The following is a 21,818-nucleotide window of genomic DNA, read 5'->3' as shown; positions in this document are numbered from 1 at the left end:
CATTATTATTATTATGTTATATTTTATTCGTTTGTGCTAATTATATAATTTATGCAGTAAGAATGTGAAATTTATTAATTCTTCATTCTATTGAGTAAGAGAGTCAACGAGATGCAAAACAAATGAAATGTAGAGTACGTCGACCTCATATCTATCTGTTGACATCGTTGTTCCATATAATAAAAAAAATTTGTTTTATGATTAGATAAAGAATTCATGAATTAACATAAAGAACAGTAAAGCCATATTGTTTAATTCTCACGAGAAACAAAACACAAGGCATGATGCGCATGTTGCAAGCATAAGATCTCGTGGAAGTGTGATAATTATCGCTTTTGTGACTTCTTTTTCTCGACTGTTTGTGAGTGCGCCTCATTGTTTACATGCCAGTCGAGCTACTTCTTTACATTCATTACCTATTTTCTCTTTCTGTTCTTTGCATCATCAACAAAAAAAATGAGGAAAATGTCAGTGAAAGATGAGAATAAGTTGGGCTCAAACATATGCGACAATCAGCACAAATTTATGCTCATGTTGTTCACACGATGCCAATTATTTGTTGCAAAAAATAGAAAGAAGAATGTCTTTGCGCTGATGGCAATTCGTAGAAGATTTTTGTGTTTTTCTTGCCGTTTATTATAAAATAAAATGAGATTGAAAGGTTTTCATTATAACGAAAATATTCGACGTGATTTTAATGGAATGAAAGGTCTTAATAGATATTGTAGTAATGAGTTTTAAATGAATCTTTTAAATTTCTCGAGATTCTTTGATTGTTTGGTTAAGATTGTGATGTTTTTGAGCAAGTGCTGAAATTTTTTTCGATTGTTTGAATATTATTTGGAAATGGAATGTGTGACTTTCCGCTTGATATTCATGTTTTTAGCATGTTTCACCTTTCATTTTCATTTCTTTTTAATTTTTTGTTGAATTTTTAAAGAATTGAGTTTTAACGGTCATTTTAGATTTGAATTTTTTATAGTTGCTAGCCCCTTTCGTGTCAAAATTCAGTCTTTTATTGAATTTCGAATAATAAACATTGAGTATTCTAATAATTGAAACAATATTTCAGTCCAAATACACATTTAAGTACAAGAAGTAGACCTAACAAGTGAAGACAATACTCTGCATACATAATATAAGTAAAACAAAAGCCGAATCCTAGCCAAAACATTCATCAATTCAAAACTTTGCCAAACAAATTAAATCCAAAATCAATCCACGACTTCACCTTCAAATCAAGAACAAAACAAGCAATAATGAGCAGTTCATGAGTTTATTCGTAGATTTTAATGATTCTATTGCATCAGTTTTATAATCTTCTCACCAATTCCCGAAAAAAACATTGTCTATAAACATGAAGATCTATTTTGTTCATCCAATTTCCATCATAAATTACATTTTCGTGTTTCTTTAATCGTCGTAATGAAAACAAAACAAAAAATTGGCTTGTAAGTATCATAAAAATGTCAGCCCAAACTTGGCATTAAAATTATTCTCATTTCTTTCCTACATTCACCGATTCTATTCAATTTTAATTAACAATCAAGCCAAAAAAACTGAATGAGAATCAAATTATTCTAGCTAGAGGTAGAAAGAAAGGCAATAAAAAGTGATCTCGACCACACAGCACAACAACAAAAAAAAAAATCACAATTGATTGTCAGTTGATGAAAATTACTCGTCTCACTGTTATGTGGATAGACAGGCTAAAAGTGGCCCTCAGTTCATGTCACGGACAGAACAAAAAGGTAAAGAAAAAGAGATATAAAAAGAACACTGACCCTGAAGCATAAATGGCCGAAAATCCAATCCGAAAATGGTAAGAATCATATTAAAGTCCATTTTAAGGCAAAATGAGGAATAAAAATTAATTAGATCATCCATAAAACAATCAACTCGATACTTTATTTTATTTTTTTGGAGATTGATCGCTTCTTCTTGACTTAGCATTCGTCCATAATTGATGGATTGTGTACTTAGCGCAAATAAAGTATCAAAATTCATACGCACATTTAAGGAATTGCGCGGCAAAGTAAGCACGAGTATAAGATGAGTTCAATATCGTGATATGAGACTAATCATGTGAGCAACCAGCATAAGAATAAGAATATATCTTTAGAATGCCCTTAAAAAGAAGAATTTTGAGATTTTTTTTTTTTGTGTTTTGTGCATTATAAAAAAAATATTTTCGTGTCTCTCCTTTATGCTGGCTTTTCTTATAATATTTCTTAACAACAATATATACATACAGAACAGTGCAGCGCATGGCAGCCATTTTGTGTACGTGCATGATATTTCTTTTCTTCTTTTTATCTTTTTCAGTTTTCGTTTTCTTTTTGTACATTTTGGAAGGTATCTCGTCGTCGTCTTAATATACCTTCGTTATTGAACAACAAGAGAAATATTTGGGTATATGTGTTACATGATACTCTCTAACTCAATCTATCCATCTATCTCCATACCATGGACCGTTTTATTTTATGTTGTAAATTTCTCTTATTTCTCATGACATCATCTTGAAATTATTTTTTATATCTTTTCTCAGCATAACTCATGAATCATCTTAATTTTCATGTATACATAATGTATTATTAGATTTTAATGTGTAAGAAACAGTTTGAATCACTTTTTAAAGGTCTATTCTATAATTTTAGCTATTTTTTTGAAATTTCCCTCTCACTTCTATGCTATTTGCTATTCTTTGAAGAGGTTAATGCGGTAGTATGCTAATACATAAATTGACTGTTAGTTAAAATGGACTTGTGAGGCGGATTTTTGCTTTTAAAATTGGATTTTAATGTACTTGAAGTCGGTAGCTTGATATTCTGATGCATATTGCACTCTTGAACAGAGTTGGTTGGACTGCATTCTGAAGGCGAGACCAATTGAGTCCAGACTCTAGTTTTATGTTGTCCAAACTCCATAAAAGTCGCCTTTTTGGAGTCCAAACTTTCAAAGACCTCCCAAATATGCTCAGGAATATCATCAATATCAGCAACACAGGCTATGCATTCCTAATTAAATCGATCCATACCAAACCCAACCCAAAGAAAATCATCAAATCTCTCAAAAATCAAATTCAATTTCCTCTAAATCTTGCTTCAAGCTTTTCATGGAAACTCCCAATTTTAATTAAGATAAATGATAGTTTTGTACAAAAAGTTAAGGTTGAACCTCCGAATGATACAGCAGAAATCATCTTGAAGATCTTTATTGTATCTACAGCCTTGTACTTTATGGGATTTTAGTGCGTAAACAACAAGTTCCAACAGATTGTCGAGAAAACGCAGTGTCTGGCATAAAATCGCGCCAAAAATGTTCATTTATCCAAAAATACACAGCATAAAGAAAGTAATTAACTTAACGTATTGTTTTGTAAGAAAGGGAATCTCTTCATATTCAGCTAAGTCTATTGAGGTAAGATCTTAATTTAAAGAACAGCAACAACAGCATGTGAGGAACGAATGAAGAAATTTTCTGACTAATTTAACAGTTAATTTTACTTAAAGAATTGCGGAAATTTTTCTTTAACATCTATCCAGTCTGTGATTTCTTGCTATGAAAATTACTTGATTTTTACCCGCGAGAATGAGAACGAAAGGAAAAATTGTGATAATCTTTTGATCTTCGCAAACATAAAGTCATTATTATTATTGTTTATTTATTCTTTTTTGTGGATGTGCGCATCTCGTTACAATTATTGTTGTGTCTTATTCCTTCGTTTATTGCTGTTTACAGATTATGTGATTAATTAGAATGATGTACGTGTGTATTTGTGGTTTTAATGTTGTAAATACAATTGATTGATCTTTGAGCTCGGGAATTCTCTGCTTTGATGAGGTTTCCAATATGAATCATCATTCTTGAGGTTTTTAACAGATGGATATAAATTGATGAATTATTGGAATTGAGGATAAATAGCTTAACGATGAAGATTTTTCAAATTTGTTCAATTTTTAGCGATTATGAATAATTTTTTGAATCGCAAATTACAAGCAATTGAAGGAAGAAGTAGAAATGTTTACAGTCTAATGACTGCAAGATGATCACTGAATGTAATTAACAATGAAAATTTAATTTAATAAAGCATAAAAAAATAATTTCTGTAATTATGTATGCTTTATTATGTAGTTGTATGATTATGTCATACTGGATGTTATTATAGGAACTTTAGAACTTTATGGAATGTTCTTTCATGTTCTTACACTGCATTACAGCATGTTTTAAAGTAATTTCCTCGTCATGGATGATGAGATTATGAACTTAATTCTTACAAGAATGATTTTGTAGTTATGCTGGTTATGTTGGGATTTAATGTTTGAATTCATTGAATTAGTTCTGGATTATACGGGATGGAATGCTGAGATTTATTTTAAAGTCAATCCTAAAGTTTGTGAACAGCTTTTGAATATTAAATAGAGTCTAAAAAAAAAGCAATTCTAAAGTCTAAAAGCAATTCCGCAAAAAAAAACAGCTTAAAAGAATCAAAACGGTTCATTTTTGTTGACATAATTCTTTCATAATTTCCAGTTCTAATCTTGAGAATAAGCCGACATCTTTGCCTTTATGTCTACTCATCATTCTTATTCTAGTTACGATTCATTTCTCACACTATAAAAATGTTTAATTCTGATCGTCCTGTTAGTTTTCATTCAACCATAACAAGTTTTGAGATGAAGAACTTAATAGCCTAAAGAATATCTGTGCGATTTTATATTAAGCTCGTGAGCTTATTGAATTGTGACATTTTTAAGCTTGTTTATTTTGAATGGATTATTGTGAATTGACATATTGTGGATTTAAGATTTTATAGCAAATCTATTGACTGTGAGGCAACTGAGTTTGGTTTGGTTAGTCGAGCGGAAAGTTGATTCTTTGTGAGGAGATTTAGCTTGTTCATAAATGATGGATATTCATATGAAATGAACAATTTTGTGGAACTCCTCAAGTATGAGTTTATAAGCCTCAAAAGATGAGTTTTTCAAGGAAACATTTCGATTGATTTCAAGGTGTTTAATTAATTATAGCTTTCGATGATCTAAAAACTTCAATTTCCTCTGCAACAAACACCTTTCATTTTCAACTGAATTGACAGATCCAGTGATGGGGAACCTGTGAATTGCGACACTCTAGTGATTAATGCTGGAAATGCCATGAATCATGAATTTCTGTTGAGGCTTACGACTAAAATGTGCCGCGAAACCAAGGTTGCCCACCACTGGATCTAATCCATTTTAGATAATTAAATTGCTTTCCAAACATAATATTATAATAGACAATAGCAGCGAATGAAAGTATTGAAATTAAAAGTGAATTTGACTAGCTAATAATTCAATTAATTACAAATATTTAATTCCACTCATAATTAATTCTTCGATAATTTCATCCATAATAATATTTTTTCAAACTCATTTTCAATTGAAGCTTTATTGGGGGGGGAAAGTTCGTAAGTGATGTATAGTGTACATAGTGACAGAATGTTGAAAATTTGGGGTTTTTAGGGTTTGGGGAAGAGTCTGAGGTCTGAATTTTAGATGCGCAGATCCCATTGTTTAAAAATTCTCTATAATAAATTCAAATTAGGCCCCAAAAATCCAATTTCCCAATAGACGTCATTCATGAACAACCCCCAAAAATTCAACTTGAATTTCAATTTTTCTTAAAGTGTGCAAAAAAAGAAGTATGAATATAATTTTTTTCCAAAAAAAATAAGAAGAATCATTAGCACATCTTTAAATACAACACCAACAATAAGTGGAATAAGTAGAAGAGATATTACAACAACAGCAATAAAACAATTTAAAAGAAGAAACTTGAATAGGAAGAAGATCATCTTGCTGTGAGATGAGATGTCTGAAATTATTTTCATAGAGAATCGGTCGCATCTCGTTTCATTTCTCATTTTACACACATCGTAAATGTTCAATTTGCAAGATGTCTAATGGATAAGCAACATCGGTCAGTGCTTTACCTCAGTCTATATTCATTGCATACGGAAAAAAGGGAATTTCTCTCTCTGAGATCAAAACTTTGCAATTCTGCGGTTTGCTTGCTTATTTATACGATTTTTTTAGAGGGAAATTCTTCTTCCGTTCGCTTTTGCCGGCGACATGCAACGCATGATAGGAATGAATAACATGAAAGTAAACTTACACACTCGTCACTGATTCATCCACAATACAACAAAACAAATTTTGGTAAATTATCGGGTCAAGTTAATGTTCGACTTCCGTAAGTGATCGCTAAATTGTGTGTGGATGAGGAGAATTAAGACGAGAATTACAAAAGAGATTTTTTGAGAATCAAGAGGCAATGTGCGAAACTTCTATTCTTGTTTTGTTCTTATTCATTTCGATTTATAGATTCGATTTCATTTTATGGCGATTTAATAAAGGAAAATTTAACAAATAAGGTATTTTTTTGGTGGATATAATGTGATTCTGGATCTCATTTTGGCAATGGATAGAATTTAGCAGATGTTTGAATGCGTCATGGGTAGAAAGTTAAGATTCTTGGTACAGAAGTCGAAGTTTAGTTGGATTTTTGGTACAGAAATCGAAATTGAGTCGAATTTTATATGGAAATGTCGACTTGACTGGATTATTCTAAGCATTTTTGATGTCATTCTTGAATTATGTCAAGTTTATAGGGCGGGATTGGATCTGAGGATATAAAAGGTTCCTTGACTTCCTCAATTTTTGGTCTCTTTACGTTTGGTTTAAGGATGGTTGCTTGGTAGGCCAACGCACCCTGTATTAACCAGACCCAGGTTTGACTCCACCTGACTATGAAGCTTGGAATGACGGTCTCTACCGCGAGAAGGTATGTTGGTAAAGTCTTGTTGGTGAGTCTAAAAATAGACTTTAACTTCATTTCCACAACTTAAGAACAACATCACAGAAGTGTAACAAATAAATAATCACTTCCACAAATTATCACGTTTCAGACCGTACCCATAACAAGCACAACAATCAATCGATAGAGCAAAAAAATGCGCTCACATAACAACAGGCATCCATAAAATCGAGAAGATATTTTCTTCTTTACCATCATCTCTTGTTTGGTAAGCAACAAGCCAAAGGAACGGAAAATCTAATTATTTCTTAAGAAATTTCATTTCAATTCCGTTTTTTGTGTCCATGATTGTTCTATACACAACGAAATGAATTCAATTTTCACTCCATTCTATGGAAATGGCATGGGAATCTTTTATATTCTTATTCTATTCTTATTTTACAACTATTGCCATTGCTTTCCTCAAAACATATTTAGCTTCTTTCATCCATTTCTAAAGAGCACATATAAAATATAAAATAATTCAGAATATTTTCGTGGCTTTTTTTCATTAAAAATTCAACGCAAAATGAGTTTTACGACAACAACAACAACAACAATCGTCAACATGCCCGAAAATTGCTCTAATTATATGCAGAATAACAAATTTCATGGCTATAAAGAAGACATTTCTCCCATCTTTTTTTCATGAATTCAACCTTTTTTCGATGATTGCACAATCTGACAGTTGAATTGTGTGAAGATCTGATATTCTTTTAATATGTATCATACAGTCAGCACAACAGTAAAATTACAACTTTTTCTCTTCGTTTGATAGACAGTTTAATCAGAAATTAAAGAGGAATCGCTGCCGTGTTCCCTGCAGTTTTATAAAATTTATACTAGAAAAAATACATTGGATGGAAATTATAGCAAGTTGGATGTAGTGAGGTGTTAGGTGGAGTGACTTGATGGCGCATTAGAATTGTAGTTTGGAACTTGAATGCTGTAAATCCTAACAGTCATATTGAACATTTTTAGGTACCTTAATGGTATTTCCGGATCATTGTCATTGAGGAGCATGCTCTTTTCTTGGTAGGGAACATTGATTGGAAGTTTGGAAAATGACTCTAAGCCATATTGACAGTAATACGCAAAGTTGCATTGACGGCACCATGACGGCTTATTTTGATTCATTTTTACAACAGAAAGTGCGGTTCGCCGAATTCTGCTGTTCGGGTATAGTCTCTGACAGAAAAGTTTTTGAAGAATGAATCTATTTTAAGATGTTCTTAACAAATGCGTTTCAGATTAGGAAATCAAGAATGCTGCAGGATTCAGCTTTCTCGATGTCGTGATCGAAACCGAGACCGGGAAAGTCTCGTATCGAGTATCAAAAGGAGTAACCCAGCAATTATGAGCTCGAAATTTAGAAAAATCAAACCTTCTAACCTTCAAAAAAGAAAAAAGGATCGAAAACAGCAATTAAGATAATTTTTAAGTTCTAATTTCAAGGAAGGTAGAAAGAATCGTCATTAATGACTCATTAGCCATGTTCTACCTTACTATAAAGCCTTTTGGATACGCCAAACAAAATGAATCACGCTCCAAAATGAACAATAGGACTTATTAGAATTTTTGTTTCCTTCCTATGAAGTCTTTATTTTTATATAAATATCCAAATTAGTAGAAGAAGACATAAAAGTATGAATCTAAAGAGCAGCTAACAATACGGAAAGAGAGAAAAATCAGCATAAGAATTAAGAAAACATTGTTCCAGTTAAAATTATAGATTTATTAACTTCACGCGCAGCAAAAAAAAAAGATCAAAGAACTTTTACGTACATAAGAAAAATAATCTCCATAAACATTAAGTAACACATACACAAAGCGATAGAGCAAATAGTAAGTAACACAAAGTATGTAGAAAAAGAAGAGTTAATGAGTGGAATAAAGAGAAAAATGTGAAATAAAAGCAATAATTGACGATTTAAGAAGAGATCATCGCTATGCTTAAGCTTAATTTTACATAACAAGAGATAGAGATGCCAAACATTGCATCATGAATTATTCTCGAACACGATTAATGTCCATTAAATTTAAATTTATCAATGGCTAATCGACACCTTATTGCATCGCGGAAAGAAATAAAAGAGATTACGAGATCAGTAGGCTTTTTGGACCAAATTGTAACACTTTTTGGTGTGCTTTATGACGCAAAATAACGCAATCGTAATTATTAGTCATGCTTTTATTATCCACTAGTTATTATACACTCTTTTTTCTGGTGTTTTATGGACGGTCATTCAAATAATTGAGTTGAAGTTTATGAACTCAACAGCCATACCATTTGCATCGATGAGGAACAACAAATTGCATAATTCAGGCGCCAATAATCGAAATTGTGTCATGGGAACAAGCACACAAAATTGACATATTGAATGCCTCAATTTTCTTAGGGGTCGTAACCTAATGAGCCGGCAAATTCAGCGGTGATGAAAAAAGGGTTGCCGTGCATTCATAATAATTCACATTAATGATGTGTGTGAGTTTCTCATGATCTTCAATAAGGTCATTTCCTGCTCTATGAAGCTACTGCCCTTTATTATTTATTATTTCTTGTGGAATTCTTTACAAATTCTATTTAATGGTTTTTTTTTTATTTCTAAGGGCATGTCTGTGGAAAGGAAGAAGAGATAATTTTTAGGAATGTAGTGTAAATAACTTCAACATTCATGCTTAGGGAAATTTAAGGTAGATAAAAGAATGCATCAGCAAAGCCATGCTTTTAAGTGCATTTTTGCGGAAGGAGATTAACAACATTTATGAATCTTTTGTTTTCTAATGATTGGATTGTACATTCTGTGGATTTATATTTGCATACTACTATGTGGGTTGGATGTATGATTTAATAGCTCAATTGTTAGTTGGAATGCATTGTTGTTTGGGATGTCTGAATGTGAACTATTTGGTGGGATAATGTAAGATTCAATATTTAGTGCTGCATCCTGCAGTAAGTACCAAATTACCTTCCCTAACTCGGTACATAACCCGCATTTAAATGCTAACTCAATGGTCAGCCTAACCAGCAACTACATACTTCCTAACAGCTCAAATTTCAGAATCAAATGCCAAATATTTGGTATTGGCAATTCGCAAAGGGCAGTCAGCGATACAGCCAGATTTAGACATCGACTAATACAAACCATGATCCACAGATATTCTGTCCAACCAACAAAATAAGGAAAAAATTAATGCCAAACATTAAATGCCAACCAGAACATTTAATGATCCACAAAAAAAAAATATGTTAAATCAATTAAGTTCGGCGCCAATATATCCAAACCCCCAAATTTTCTTAAAAACTTGCAAAAGTCAATCAGCATGTTTAAGACCATAAATGACTCGACAAAAAGCCGAAACGAAATATAAATCCAATTTTAGATGAAAATTCAAGTCTATCGTGGACGCCCAATGCTTAATCATCATTAAGTCGCTGGTCGTAAGATTGTGAAAGTCGTGGATTGTTGTTCCTGTCTTAACTCTTCTAATCCATAGAATATTAAATATAATTGTTACCTTGCATGTTTGAAAGAATGCACCGATATTATCCTTGACGGCGCTTTTATGTTTCTTATCCATATACATTTTTGCTTCCGGGCTTTTATATCCTCTCGTTGAATATTTGTGATCAACAGCCACAATTATTTAATATGTTTCCACTTTCTATACTAGAATCTAATGATCAGACATCATTTCACAGTTCTTAAGGTCTCTTTTTTGGATACACGTGATGTAAACATTCAAGTGTGTTACTTCTCTTTTATTGGATATACGATAAGAATCTCTCACATAAGAATTGTACACTTGATGAATTTTTATATATTTTTTTCTGGTTGCACCCTTAATAAATTCTTATTTCTTTTTATGCTTTAAGTCACTTCTTTTATATTCAATTTGAGTATAAATATTATATTCAAGATAGAATCCCAAGCGCACCTGCGATCTTTCTACCTTTTTTTGGTTCTTCTTCTTATTCTTCTTTATTTTATGTTGAGTTCTTCAACATTATGTACACATACAGGCACAAATAGTAGAATAAAGATGATTCACTTTTATGTCAAAAATATAATTCTGAGGGGTTGCTTGGTTGCTTGCATTTGCTGCTTACAATTCCGTATCTTCTTCAAATAATATCAAATACACTTATACAAATATGGAACTAGAACATGCACTTGTCTTTTAGTTTCAACTTCTGTTTCACTTTGGGTTTCTGTTTATTATTACCATAAGACAATCCACATGTTTAATAATATTATTCTTTTTTTTTGGGAAAATATCAACGGATGTGATGTCATGCGTTAATGATGATTACAACATTTATGCACTTTTGAATATGTTCTCGGTCGCTTCTTATTGTTTTAATTAAAAATAAAAAAAAAATTCAAGTTCACTCGAAAAAAAAAAATTATGGTCTTCAATTCCCAAGCATATTGTGGACATTCGAGCATGAATACATTCACTTTTTTGGTTCCCACTTTTTCACAAAAAATTTATGCTTATTAATATTTAAATTATTTTGAGCTTTCAGAGCTTTTTAAGCTTTTTTAATTTGGAATCGCATGTGATTTATAATTGCTTATTTTGATTACATTCGTTCCTTTATTCTTCATAAAAATTGCACAAAAATATTTTATCAAATGTTAAATTTTCAATTTTTTTATGTCACTTTCACATATTCATAGACATTTAATCCTTATTGAAGGTTTTGTTTCTGTGTATTTGAGTGAAATTTCTTCTCTTTATTGCCTTAATCTTGATTTTACATTTAAATGCTCACGACGTACAGCAAAAATACGTCTTATGTTTAACTTATTTACTTTCAAACTAACGCTTTGTTTGAAAAAAAAAAAAATTCAACGAAGAATTGCCGACGATGTTGCCGATGACGAAGAAGAACGAAGTAAAAAGAAAGGTAAGAAAATGATCTTACCTTTGTGTACGGTGACTGTATATTTGTACAACTGTACCGCATGTAGTTTACAAATACAAGTTAATTTGCTATAAAATATGTTGAATAGCAAAGTGTGTAGCAATGCCAGCCATTTTGAAAACATTCAGCTCCATCGGATAACTTAACGAAAGAGTTTCTTTTATGCTTCGTTAAATGGATGGAATAAAGAAACAAGCAACAAGCTACAAAGAGGGTCACGATATATGTGTACGAGTATTATTTTTGCTGACGCTGGCTGGTATGTTGAACTCGAAAAAATAAGAAACAAGCTTGTCTTACTGACAGTATAAAATATATGTATGATCGCTCTTATAAGACAAGACACATTGAAAGGGTATAGTTAGGCATGCATACATACAAATCTGTATTTCTTCATAGTTTTCTACATTTTTTATGCTGTACGAAAAGTCAACTGGACAATTGAAAATGATTGACTATCTATGACTTTACACGTATGAATTGAAAAAAAAAAAATATCTCGCGAGATCAATTTAAATTTTTCATTTATTAAGGTATTTCTAGGCTTAAAGGCACAACATATATACATTGCGATAGTTAAATATAATAGCAAAAGTATCCAATCTTAACTTGATTTTACACAATAGTGCTATTAAATATTATGAGTCGATTTAAAAAAGCATAAATGAAACAGCCACAGCATCCAAAACAGCAGCAAACTATCACTGTTGTGTAGCTGTTTCGAGGTCAACTTTTGAAATTTCGCGAGGACTCTTTAAATATTGTTTTAAGAGCGCGCGCAAAAACTTGCCAACAGAATCAAGATCAATGCACTGCAGCATTAATGATCGTACAAGTATTTTAATGGTAATCAGGAAGAAAATATTTTTTTGTGGGCATCAAAAGAGAAAAGAAATTCATTTCGCGCCAAAGAAATTGCGCGCAATTTTCCAGCCAAAAATAAAAAAAAATTAAAAGAAAGGCACAAAAATTGATTCTTCCTTAATTTATTCTTACGCCACACAATCTGTTGTTCTTGTGCCATTTCGCGAATTGTATAGTAAGAAGCATAACACAAATGATTGTTACGTTATGCCTTTATATTTTGCTTTTCTTTCTTCTTTCGTGAGGCTGGGCACAATTTAAAGGTACATAAGATTTTGCAAATACTAAAAAAAAAATGAAATTTAGTGCTGAAAACCTTTTTTTTGCTTTGCTTTGTTTATTGTTAGAGTTTGCTCGAGAAAATAAATCGTTAGTTTGTATTTCTATGCTCATATGGTCATAACAATTGTGTGGTATGGATTTATGATTCAAGGTTTGTCGCATATTATGGTCGATTCTTGTGGTTTTTTTGCTATTTAATGAGGTATTGAGTTTGTTTGATTAGTTATTTTGGGAGGCATTCAATGGTGATGTTTGGTATTAGGGAATGATCCGCTTATGACGTCTGATTTAAGGGTCATGAGTTTTTTAAGGTACCGAAAAGCAGGAAGAGGTCTGAGTTTTGTCACACTTTAAATTGTAAGATGCTCAGATTTTGCATTTATGTCAGGGGTGGACAACTTTTTACTATACTCGCCACACCTTAGTGGTATCTCTACCGAAATCATACGCAGCATATGTTTAATGTCATTTTCAATCATTTTTGGCTGCACACTAGTGTGTCACGGCACATTGGTTGCCTTCCACAGAAATATGTGATAAGTTGATGTATAAATAGTAGTGGATTCGGTATTGGTAACTAAGCGACGTAAGCCAGCTAAAGAGTTAACTTTAGGAGACTTCTAAGGGAGGTCATGGATCCTAATTGATCCATACAGCCAAAGAAGTAAGTAAGTAATGGGTTAACAACTACCTTAAGGATCATGTTATCGAAATTAAGCACGAGCATCATTAATTCTAAAGTCCGGAATTTACCATGTTCAGGGCAGTTCTTTGTATCCAACATTATGTCACATACTTCATTTATCAACTTATAAATAATGGAATATTCAGAGCTCGAAGTCGACTCGACTTCATTCAAAATTCAAATCGACTTCATCAAGTCCCAGCTTATTGATCCTCAAATTTTACCTTTTCAAAAAATTTTAAAAATCATGGCAATTCCTCCCAAAAATGTTCAACAAATAAAACATTCCCAAATGGCTTTATTGATCGTTCATTTCGCAAATGTTCATTAAGCTCTCTCGCAAATGTAAATAAGTTAGTCCACAAATATTGACCATTGTGCTATTTCGTTTTTGTATTCATGCTTTTAAAGGTTAAATGAGTCTGATGGGATTTATTAAACAGAACCAAGACGTGATGAATGGGATTATAAATGTAAAGTAGGATTATTCAGGACATAAGTCTCACTTCTATTGTTTTGTTATTCTCCTTAATATCGAGAGATATAAAAAGCCATAAGGAGAATCGTAAAGAGTAATGCAATGTCGTGCCATAAGAAAAAAAACAGGCACAGCGCGATCAAATACACGTTTTTTTTATTTTCAATATTATTTATAAATAAAGTATTTTTTTTACGATACGCTTTGGCTACAACAACAACTTATTCCTTCTTTTTCTTTATAAAAGCAATAAAACCTCGCTGTATTCCGGCTGTAAGAGACTCGCAAAGAGCTCAAGAGACACAAACAAAACCGGTTCTCTGATTTCCAACAAGAAACAGAAAAAATACAACAAAATAAGAAATCTCTGTATATGCTTATGCTGTACAATTTATCTCTTTAAAAAACTCTTTGAGATTGGAATTAAAATGAAAAGAAACCATGAACAAGAAGATGAAGAGAAGGAGAAGAAGACAACAAATACAAAAAAATGCGCGCGATCGACAAAGTCAAGAAACAGGCTTGAAAATGAATACAATAAGAATCTTATGGGAATAGACGCGCGTAAACAAGCGCTGAACAAGCAACAGACTTGCCGGCGAACGCGAAAAGCTTAAACTTGGAGCTTTTTCTGTACAAGTTTATTGAATATATAAGCAGACAGTTAGCAATAAATTTAAATAAATATTCAAATTTTTGTGGATCTTTTGGAATTTTTAAGCATCATTTGTACCTCATTCAAATGGCTGTTTTATGTTTATGCTGAAAAATACAGAAGAGATATCTTTGTCAATTTACATATTTCATGTGTATCATCTCTTCTACATTCAAGCACGCAGCATGATAAAGCGTGATATTGATAGTGGAATGCTCAACGCTGTCGTTTCTGCCACTTCCCATCCCCGGAATATTGAGGCCATAAATATATGAGAGAGAAATTTTTTTTCGTGTGATGAACCAATTTTGAATGGAATGAAAGTTATGCGATGTATGTCCTGTATATGGAATTTATATTTACAACATCCAACAGCCATAAAACATCAGCATGTAGTTGGTGTCTTCAATTTGCCAAAAAATACCTAAAATTTATTATCACAAATAAACTCATTTAAATTTTTTATGGCAGCTTATAGTTCCTTTTCTGCGTAACTTAGTGGTGCATGGGCATGGGAAAAAAATAAGCAGTGACATGCACCGACCCGAAATATTCTTACTTTCCCATAACAGAAATAATCAATTGGCTGAAGGGAAATCATAAACATTTTCAGTAACAATAAAATGCATAAATGTTTTCTTTATATCCCTAGACATGCATCATAAAATTCCATAAAAATTGAGATTATTCAACCTTTCCTTTTCATCATATTCTTGTTTAAATCCTCTAAGATCCTTTGTGTATACACGTCCTTTTTAACTACTATCCCACCCTCAACATTCTGCTGTGTTTTTTGTACAAACATGCAGGTAAAAAAATTTTATGTTGCACCATGCAATATGTATTTACCTTGCTGTATATTTTGTGTTTGTCCTTAGATTTGTCATCATGCGAGAAAATATTAATGACAAGTTAGAATTGGATATTTGATGTTTTTGGATGTTTAAGGCGCATTTTTGGGTAATTAGATATAAATAATTAAGGTTTTTTTTTTGAGGTTGTGCTGATGGTGAGTTACTTAGTGTAGCTTATATGATAAAAAGAACTCTTGGAGAGAGGCTGTTGATAGAGTCAGTGAAGTATTTGGTATTGACAAGTGACAAAGAGCAACCAGTGATAGACCCAAACTGAGGGTTTGAGTTTAGACGCAAACTGAGGGAGGGCATGCATCACTGATGATCTGTAAAGACAGCGGAGTCTAGAAAAAATTGTCTTCAATTTTTAGGGATTTTTTTAGAAAAAATTCAAGAATATTCTAAAAATTAGGGATTTTTGAGACCGAAAGCAAGACATTCCAGTCTAGTCAATGAAGACTTCCCACTCAAGACCGAGACTTAGTCGCAGTAGCAATCCCTCCTGAAACTATAAAATTGATGATTGTGCCATTGCCTAACGAACACATTTAAGTGTCATTTAGATAATTATGAGACTTCTCAGACGTCCCTACCAGGCAAATTCAGGCAGTCATAAAGAATCTACGATACTTTTATGTATAAGCATAAGAGTTCCAAGTGACTTCTTCCTTAGTAGGTTAAAAAGTCGTTTGCATGTTAAGGTAACATAACCAAAGTCAGAGTTCAGCTTAGTCTCACTTTTTGTGTGGAATCGAACTAGCTTCTTCATAAAATATCCAAGTCGTCTCTATGTTTTGCATCAAAATTCATCAAAACCAACAGCCATCCAGCCACAACATCAACCCAAAAATGCTCATTTCCCAAAAAAATCAACCTCAAAGGACAGAAAATAAGGAAGATCGATCGTCATTGGAAAGGAATTTAGAAAATGTATTGTTTAAAATTGCTACCAACTGTGTCTGTTTATACGCATGTTAAAAGGAGACATTTTCATGCATTTTATTTACTGTTTCCTTTTTATTTACAATTCGATTGATCATCCACTTGCATTTTTATGAATTGCTTACTTCCCATGCTTTCACTCGACTTAAATTTATCAGATTTGTAATCAAGTTTTTTTTTTAATTTTTTTTTTTTGTAATTTTCTGGTAAGCGTTACGAAATTTCTTGACTTTCTTGACCTGATATTTATGCCTTAATATGGAAATATGGTCATCAATTTCAATTTTTCTTGCCTTTCTTCTTTATACTTGTTGTTATTTTTAACGTAATTGAGTGGATGAGACTGCCGAATTATTTATTATGCAGCATATTGGATGAGCAGGTAGAGCTGGACATAAATTTTAAAGGTTTTTTGTGATAACACTCAACATTTCTATTAAATTTCTTTCAAATTTTTGATTTATTGCTGTGCATTGAATATTTGTAGGCTGTGAAAAATTCATGAGGAACAGATACATGAATTAAATTTGATACCGATCTGTGGTTTTATGGATGGGAAAAAAATCAGAGAAGCCAGATGTCGTTCATTTATAAGAAAGATCTCAGAATTTCAACTTTAAAGTTGGAAATTGTCTTAAAAAGTCTTTCCAGTCTGGGAAAATCAATTTTCATGCTAATTCATCACAAACTAGCTTCATCTTGTGCCGAAATTAATGAAAAGTAAATAACGATGAATAGCACATAACAATTGCCGCTCAAACAAAAAAATCGAAAGTTAATGAAATGAAAATGAGATTCATCGTGCAGAAGCTAACCGCAAGGTTAATGTGAAAAATAAAGATTGAAAATTGCAACAAATGAGCATGGAAAGGGAATAATAAGCATAAACATTAACTGATCGGATGTTGTTTGAAGTAAACAAAATGAAGAAAGTTCTCGTGATATCGAGGAACTTGAACGCATTTTTTGTCCATCGATCAGCATTATAAATGACAAGTTAGTGAGTAATTGATGCCTAGTTCTAACGTATTTTTGTCCACTCGGGGTTAGTAAAAAGTATTCAATCAATACTGGATCCTCAGCAAAAATTTCATGAAAAATAACGATCAATTTATTTTTTGAAAATTAACGGTCAAAGAAAATTCAAATTGTTATCGAAGGGGAAAATTCTAAGGAGTTTTGTAAATAATGCAGAAAAACCATTAATTAAGGAATTTGGCAACAGTCGTAAGCTTCTAGACCAGTGTTGGACAATCTTTTATTTCCGCGATACACCTTAGTAGTAAGCCCCGACCCAAATTGCTCACTGTATACGGTTTATGGAATTGTCAACAATTTTTGGAAGCACACAAGTTGTCCACCACTATTCTAGACTGTCTTAGACCTAGTAGATCAAAGAGATCAAGCAATAATCCAGTAACTCAATAAGACAAAGCTAATACTTCAAATGTCAACTCTCTAGGATATCTAGGAGTTAATATATCAAGTCTCACAAAGTCAGCCTGCAGATCAAAGTGAAACTTCAAGCTGTATTCTTATCAAATATGCACTAAAAAAGTTCATTCAGTTATGTATACGCAAATTAACAGAACTTTTTTTTATGAATGGAAGATAGAGGATGTGATAATAAAAATGTTCGTGTAGCTGTCACAGCTCCCGATAAGCAGTAAATGACATAGAAAGGAAGTAAGAGGAAGGAAATTGTAGAACAATTATAGACACCAGATCACAAAGCTGATTGAGTCACACAAGCCTAGTCAATGTTTTTTTCTATGAATAGACATTAAATGTCAATGTCTTAACAATAATAAATAATCATGAAGCATCTAAATGAGATATGAGAGGAAATCTATCAATTATTATTATAGCTGCTGAAGAGTCCGGTATGGAAGCAAAAATAAATGTAATGTATAATGACACATCGTGAATAAGATTATCCATCATAAAACCGCACACGCAATACACTTACTTAAGACAATCTTTATAAGGCCTAAAGCCAACGCACTCTGCATTTTTGATTACCAAACTCCAATTCCCGAAATAAAAAAAAGTCAATTTTTCTGTCTCTCTTTCTTTTGTCTTTTATCTATTTCTATTTATTGCGGTTTGTGACTGTCTCTCGTGCGACGACGACGTTGACCATACTTTTTAATAAAAGCTATTGAAATATTCCATTTATGGACTAGCCACAATATTTTATATACTCTATATTATTTGATCATGAGATACTTAAAATATGGATGATAGCGGACCACAACTACAACATTTAATGATAGTAACAATAACGGATGAATAGAGATTTAAGAACTAGTAAATAAGTCGTGTTGTGAGCATTGAAAGTATCATCAATCTTCGTGTTTTTTATTCTTCAAATCTCTTTACTTCTTATTCTAATGAGTTGATTGTTTGGGGTAAAAGATAGCGACTGTCGTGGGCTGGTCAGATTGTCAGGCAAAAGGTTATCGTCGTGAACTGCAATTGGATTTTTGTTATAAATGAATTATATTTTGAAAATAATTCAGAAGATTTAAATGCTTGGATAGAACGGAATCGAAATTCTTGAGGTTTATATACTGAAAATAATCAGATGCTGCACATGCGTTAGGGACGTTTCATGTATCTTTGACAAATTAGTATTTGGAAGATCACGTTGGTTACCATGAGGACCACACGGTGTTAAGATGACCGACAACCTAGCTGTCGATGATCTTAAACTAGATTTGGTTTAGAGCTCGGAGTCGACTCGAATTTTATATGGAGTTGAGCTGACTTAAGTCGACTTTTTCATGAGAAATCGTCCAGTTCACCCCCAGCTCTGCTTTAAAAGGATAATTAATGAAAAACCACGTGCTAACTATAAAGAAACAAGACTTAGAAATGACCAATAATCCAGCTAAAGCCAACAAGTCAAAGACATCAGACCAGAATTCAATGAGTCTGGTCTTGGTCTAGAGTCGGGTCGTCCTGCGGATAGGATTTTCGAACATTTCCAAGTTGTATGCTTTCCAAGTTAGATCTGGACGTAATAAAAAACTAGGATTCGAACCACTGCTTTGACGACAATACAAACTTACATGAACATTTGTATCTGTGAGACTTAAACTAATGAACATTTTGTAAGTTTGAGTGGAGAATTTGGAATAAAACTGAACAAAATGATCAAAAACTGTCAAAAGGTGATTGATCAGTTCCGCACTTTTGTTTCTGTATGTTTAGAATTCAGGTTTCGAAACGTTTGACCAGTGTTCTTCAAACCATACTCCTCGGTAGAGTAGTGTGTCGTATGAGATTCACATGAAGTATAGCTGACAAAGCAAATTAACTGGACATATGTGATTTTCTGTAAAATGCGCCACAGAATCCAATTTCCATCAAAATTCCCATACCATACATTCTAACTATTTAATCCCGCGAGCGTGCATTCTCGCATTATTTGTTGGATTACAATAATATTATTTTTGTGCATTGTGGACAACAAACAAGTCATAAAAAGAAATAAGAGAAATGCAGTCGTTGCAGTAAGCAAAAGGCAATGTCGGCAGCAACAGCGTATCATATTATTAATTAATCCGTTATAATTTATTCATTTATAAAAAAAAAATAACTTTTTATTTTGTATATCCACATTATGTACTATTATGACTGTTGGAATGAATGTGTTTGGGGCTGGAAGCAAGCAATTTGGAAGAAAAAAGTACATTTATATGATTGAAAGATACAAATGGATTTGAGTATGTTGGATTCCTTGTTTGGTCGGTGGTATTTATCAATCTGCATAGATGGACGGATAAGCTTGATTACTAGCTTGTAGCTGTAATATAGGAGTAGAAATTGGCAGTCGAGAGAATGATGAAAAGGTAAATTTATTTCCCGTGCTGCATACACGCATTTTTTGCCATAAAAATGGGTCGTAATCTGCTGTCAAGGCAGCTTCGCGTCTTAAAGCAGCCTTTGTGATGCCGACCATGTTATGCTGTTCGGGATTAATGTTGTGGAACACTAAAGTGTGCTTGTAGCTCCAGGCAATATGTACTTAGACCCACCAGTATCAAGAAGGGCTGGCTAAGTGTCAATAACATTAAAAAATATTGACTATCAAAAAATGAAAGTTTGAATCTCAACTGTCAATAATACCTCACAATCTACATCTCAAAACATAAAATTTCTAGTCCAACATCATCTGATATGAGTGACTAACATCTTTAAAGTCCATTTAAGTATAAAATTGAAGTCCTGTCAAGAGAGATTTACTTAGAGAAAAAAATAAATGTTAATGTCTATAGCTGACCAGTCCTCCTATTCTTGTACAGCTAATGTACAGCCCCAAAAAAAAGACTAATCTACACAATGCATAAATCTTCAAAGCATGTACAGTTGTAAGAGAGAATAAAGAATTTAAAAGCTTATAAGAGAGCGAAAGAATGTAAATAAGCTCCTGAGATGCTGTCACAATAAATAAGCGTCTTCAAGTATTACACGCTCTTCTTGATCATTACATTCTCCGTTATATTTGATGAGATGTATGCAGGAATATATGTATATGTATATGCTTGAAGATAAATATCTCTTAAATTATGCGTTTTCAAATATTTTTCACCTTTTTGCTCATCTTCATGTGATTACTTTTTGATGAAGGGTCGATGATAAATGATGTATGTTTGGGAATTGAAGTCAAAGCAGGAGCGTATTCATGGGGATATGGGAGATTTGAAGGTCAAAACTGATTTCCTGATTTAAAGCGGGAAATTTGGAGAAGAGGCTCCTGTGACAGACAAAACCGTACAAATTCTTGATAATTTGTATGGCTTTACCTACAAATCCATACAAATTATTAAGAAATTGTACAGTTTTTGTACCTGTTCCAGGTGCCTGTTTGACAACTCTGATTTGGAGCTCATTTTGGTATCATTGGAATAATTGCTGACTCGGAGTGTCTTAAATGGCAAACAACAGTGTCCTCAGACCGGCGTGACTCTGGCATGGAGCTGGAGTTAGCAAAATCTGGTGATTTTCATCTATTTCATGTTCTGCGGTGTACGAATACGGGTTCGAATTCTTATTAAGCCTATTTAGAACCCAGAACCATTTGTCAGTGTACTATGTAAGTATGCTCATTGTCTGTTAGGAGTTTGTCATGTTTTTGCAACATTCTGAGATTAGAATTGTTCAAAATTCCACTATAATTCAGTATTCTCCTAATTCTTTGTCCCATAGCAAGCCTTAGTGATAAGCCACAATCAAAACCGTACACGTCATGCTTATTTACTTGAACGCTGGCCGTACAGATC

The 21,818-nt window shown here is 32.7% G+C and overlaps 1 protein-coding gene across 2 annotated transcripts in view; it reads right to left on the bottom strand.

Moving 5' to 3' along the window:
- ec (ubiquitin specific peptidase echinus) overlaps nt 1–21,818 on the bottom strand; it is a 72,655-nt gene that overhangs the window by 25,209 nt on the left and 25,628 nt on the right. The window contains exon 1 of one of the 2 annotated variants that reach the window (XM_070650034.1): nt 10,357–11,642. The exons of the other annotated variant lie outside the window; for it this stretch is intronic. Coding sequence (XP_070506135.1) covers nt 10,357–10,425 — 69 coding nt within the window. The 5' untranslated portion in view covers nt 10,426–11,642. Of the gene's footprint in view, nt 1–10,356; nt 11,643–21,818 lie in introns of those variants that run through there. 2 annotated transcript variants of the gene reach the window in all.

This window comes from Chironomus tepperi, unplaced genomic scaffold (genome assembly GCF_022539635.2).
Source record: "Chironomus tepperi strain 1889 unplaced genomic scaffold, CSIRO-AGI_Ctep_v1 contig_445, whole genome shotgun sequence".
Taxonomy (NCBI): Eukaryota; Metazoa; Arthropoda; class Insecta; order Diptera; family Chironomidae; genus Chironomus; species Chironomus tepperi.
Note: the sequence above shows the minus strand (reverse complement) of the source record. Positions and strands in the feature narration are given on the sequence as shown.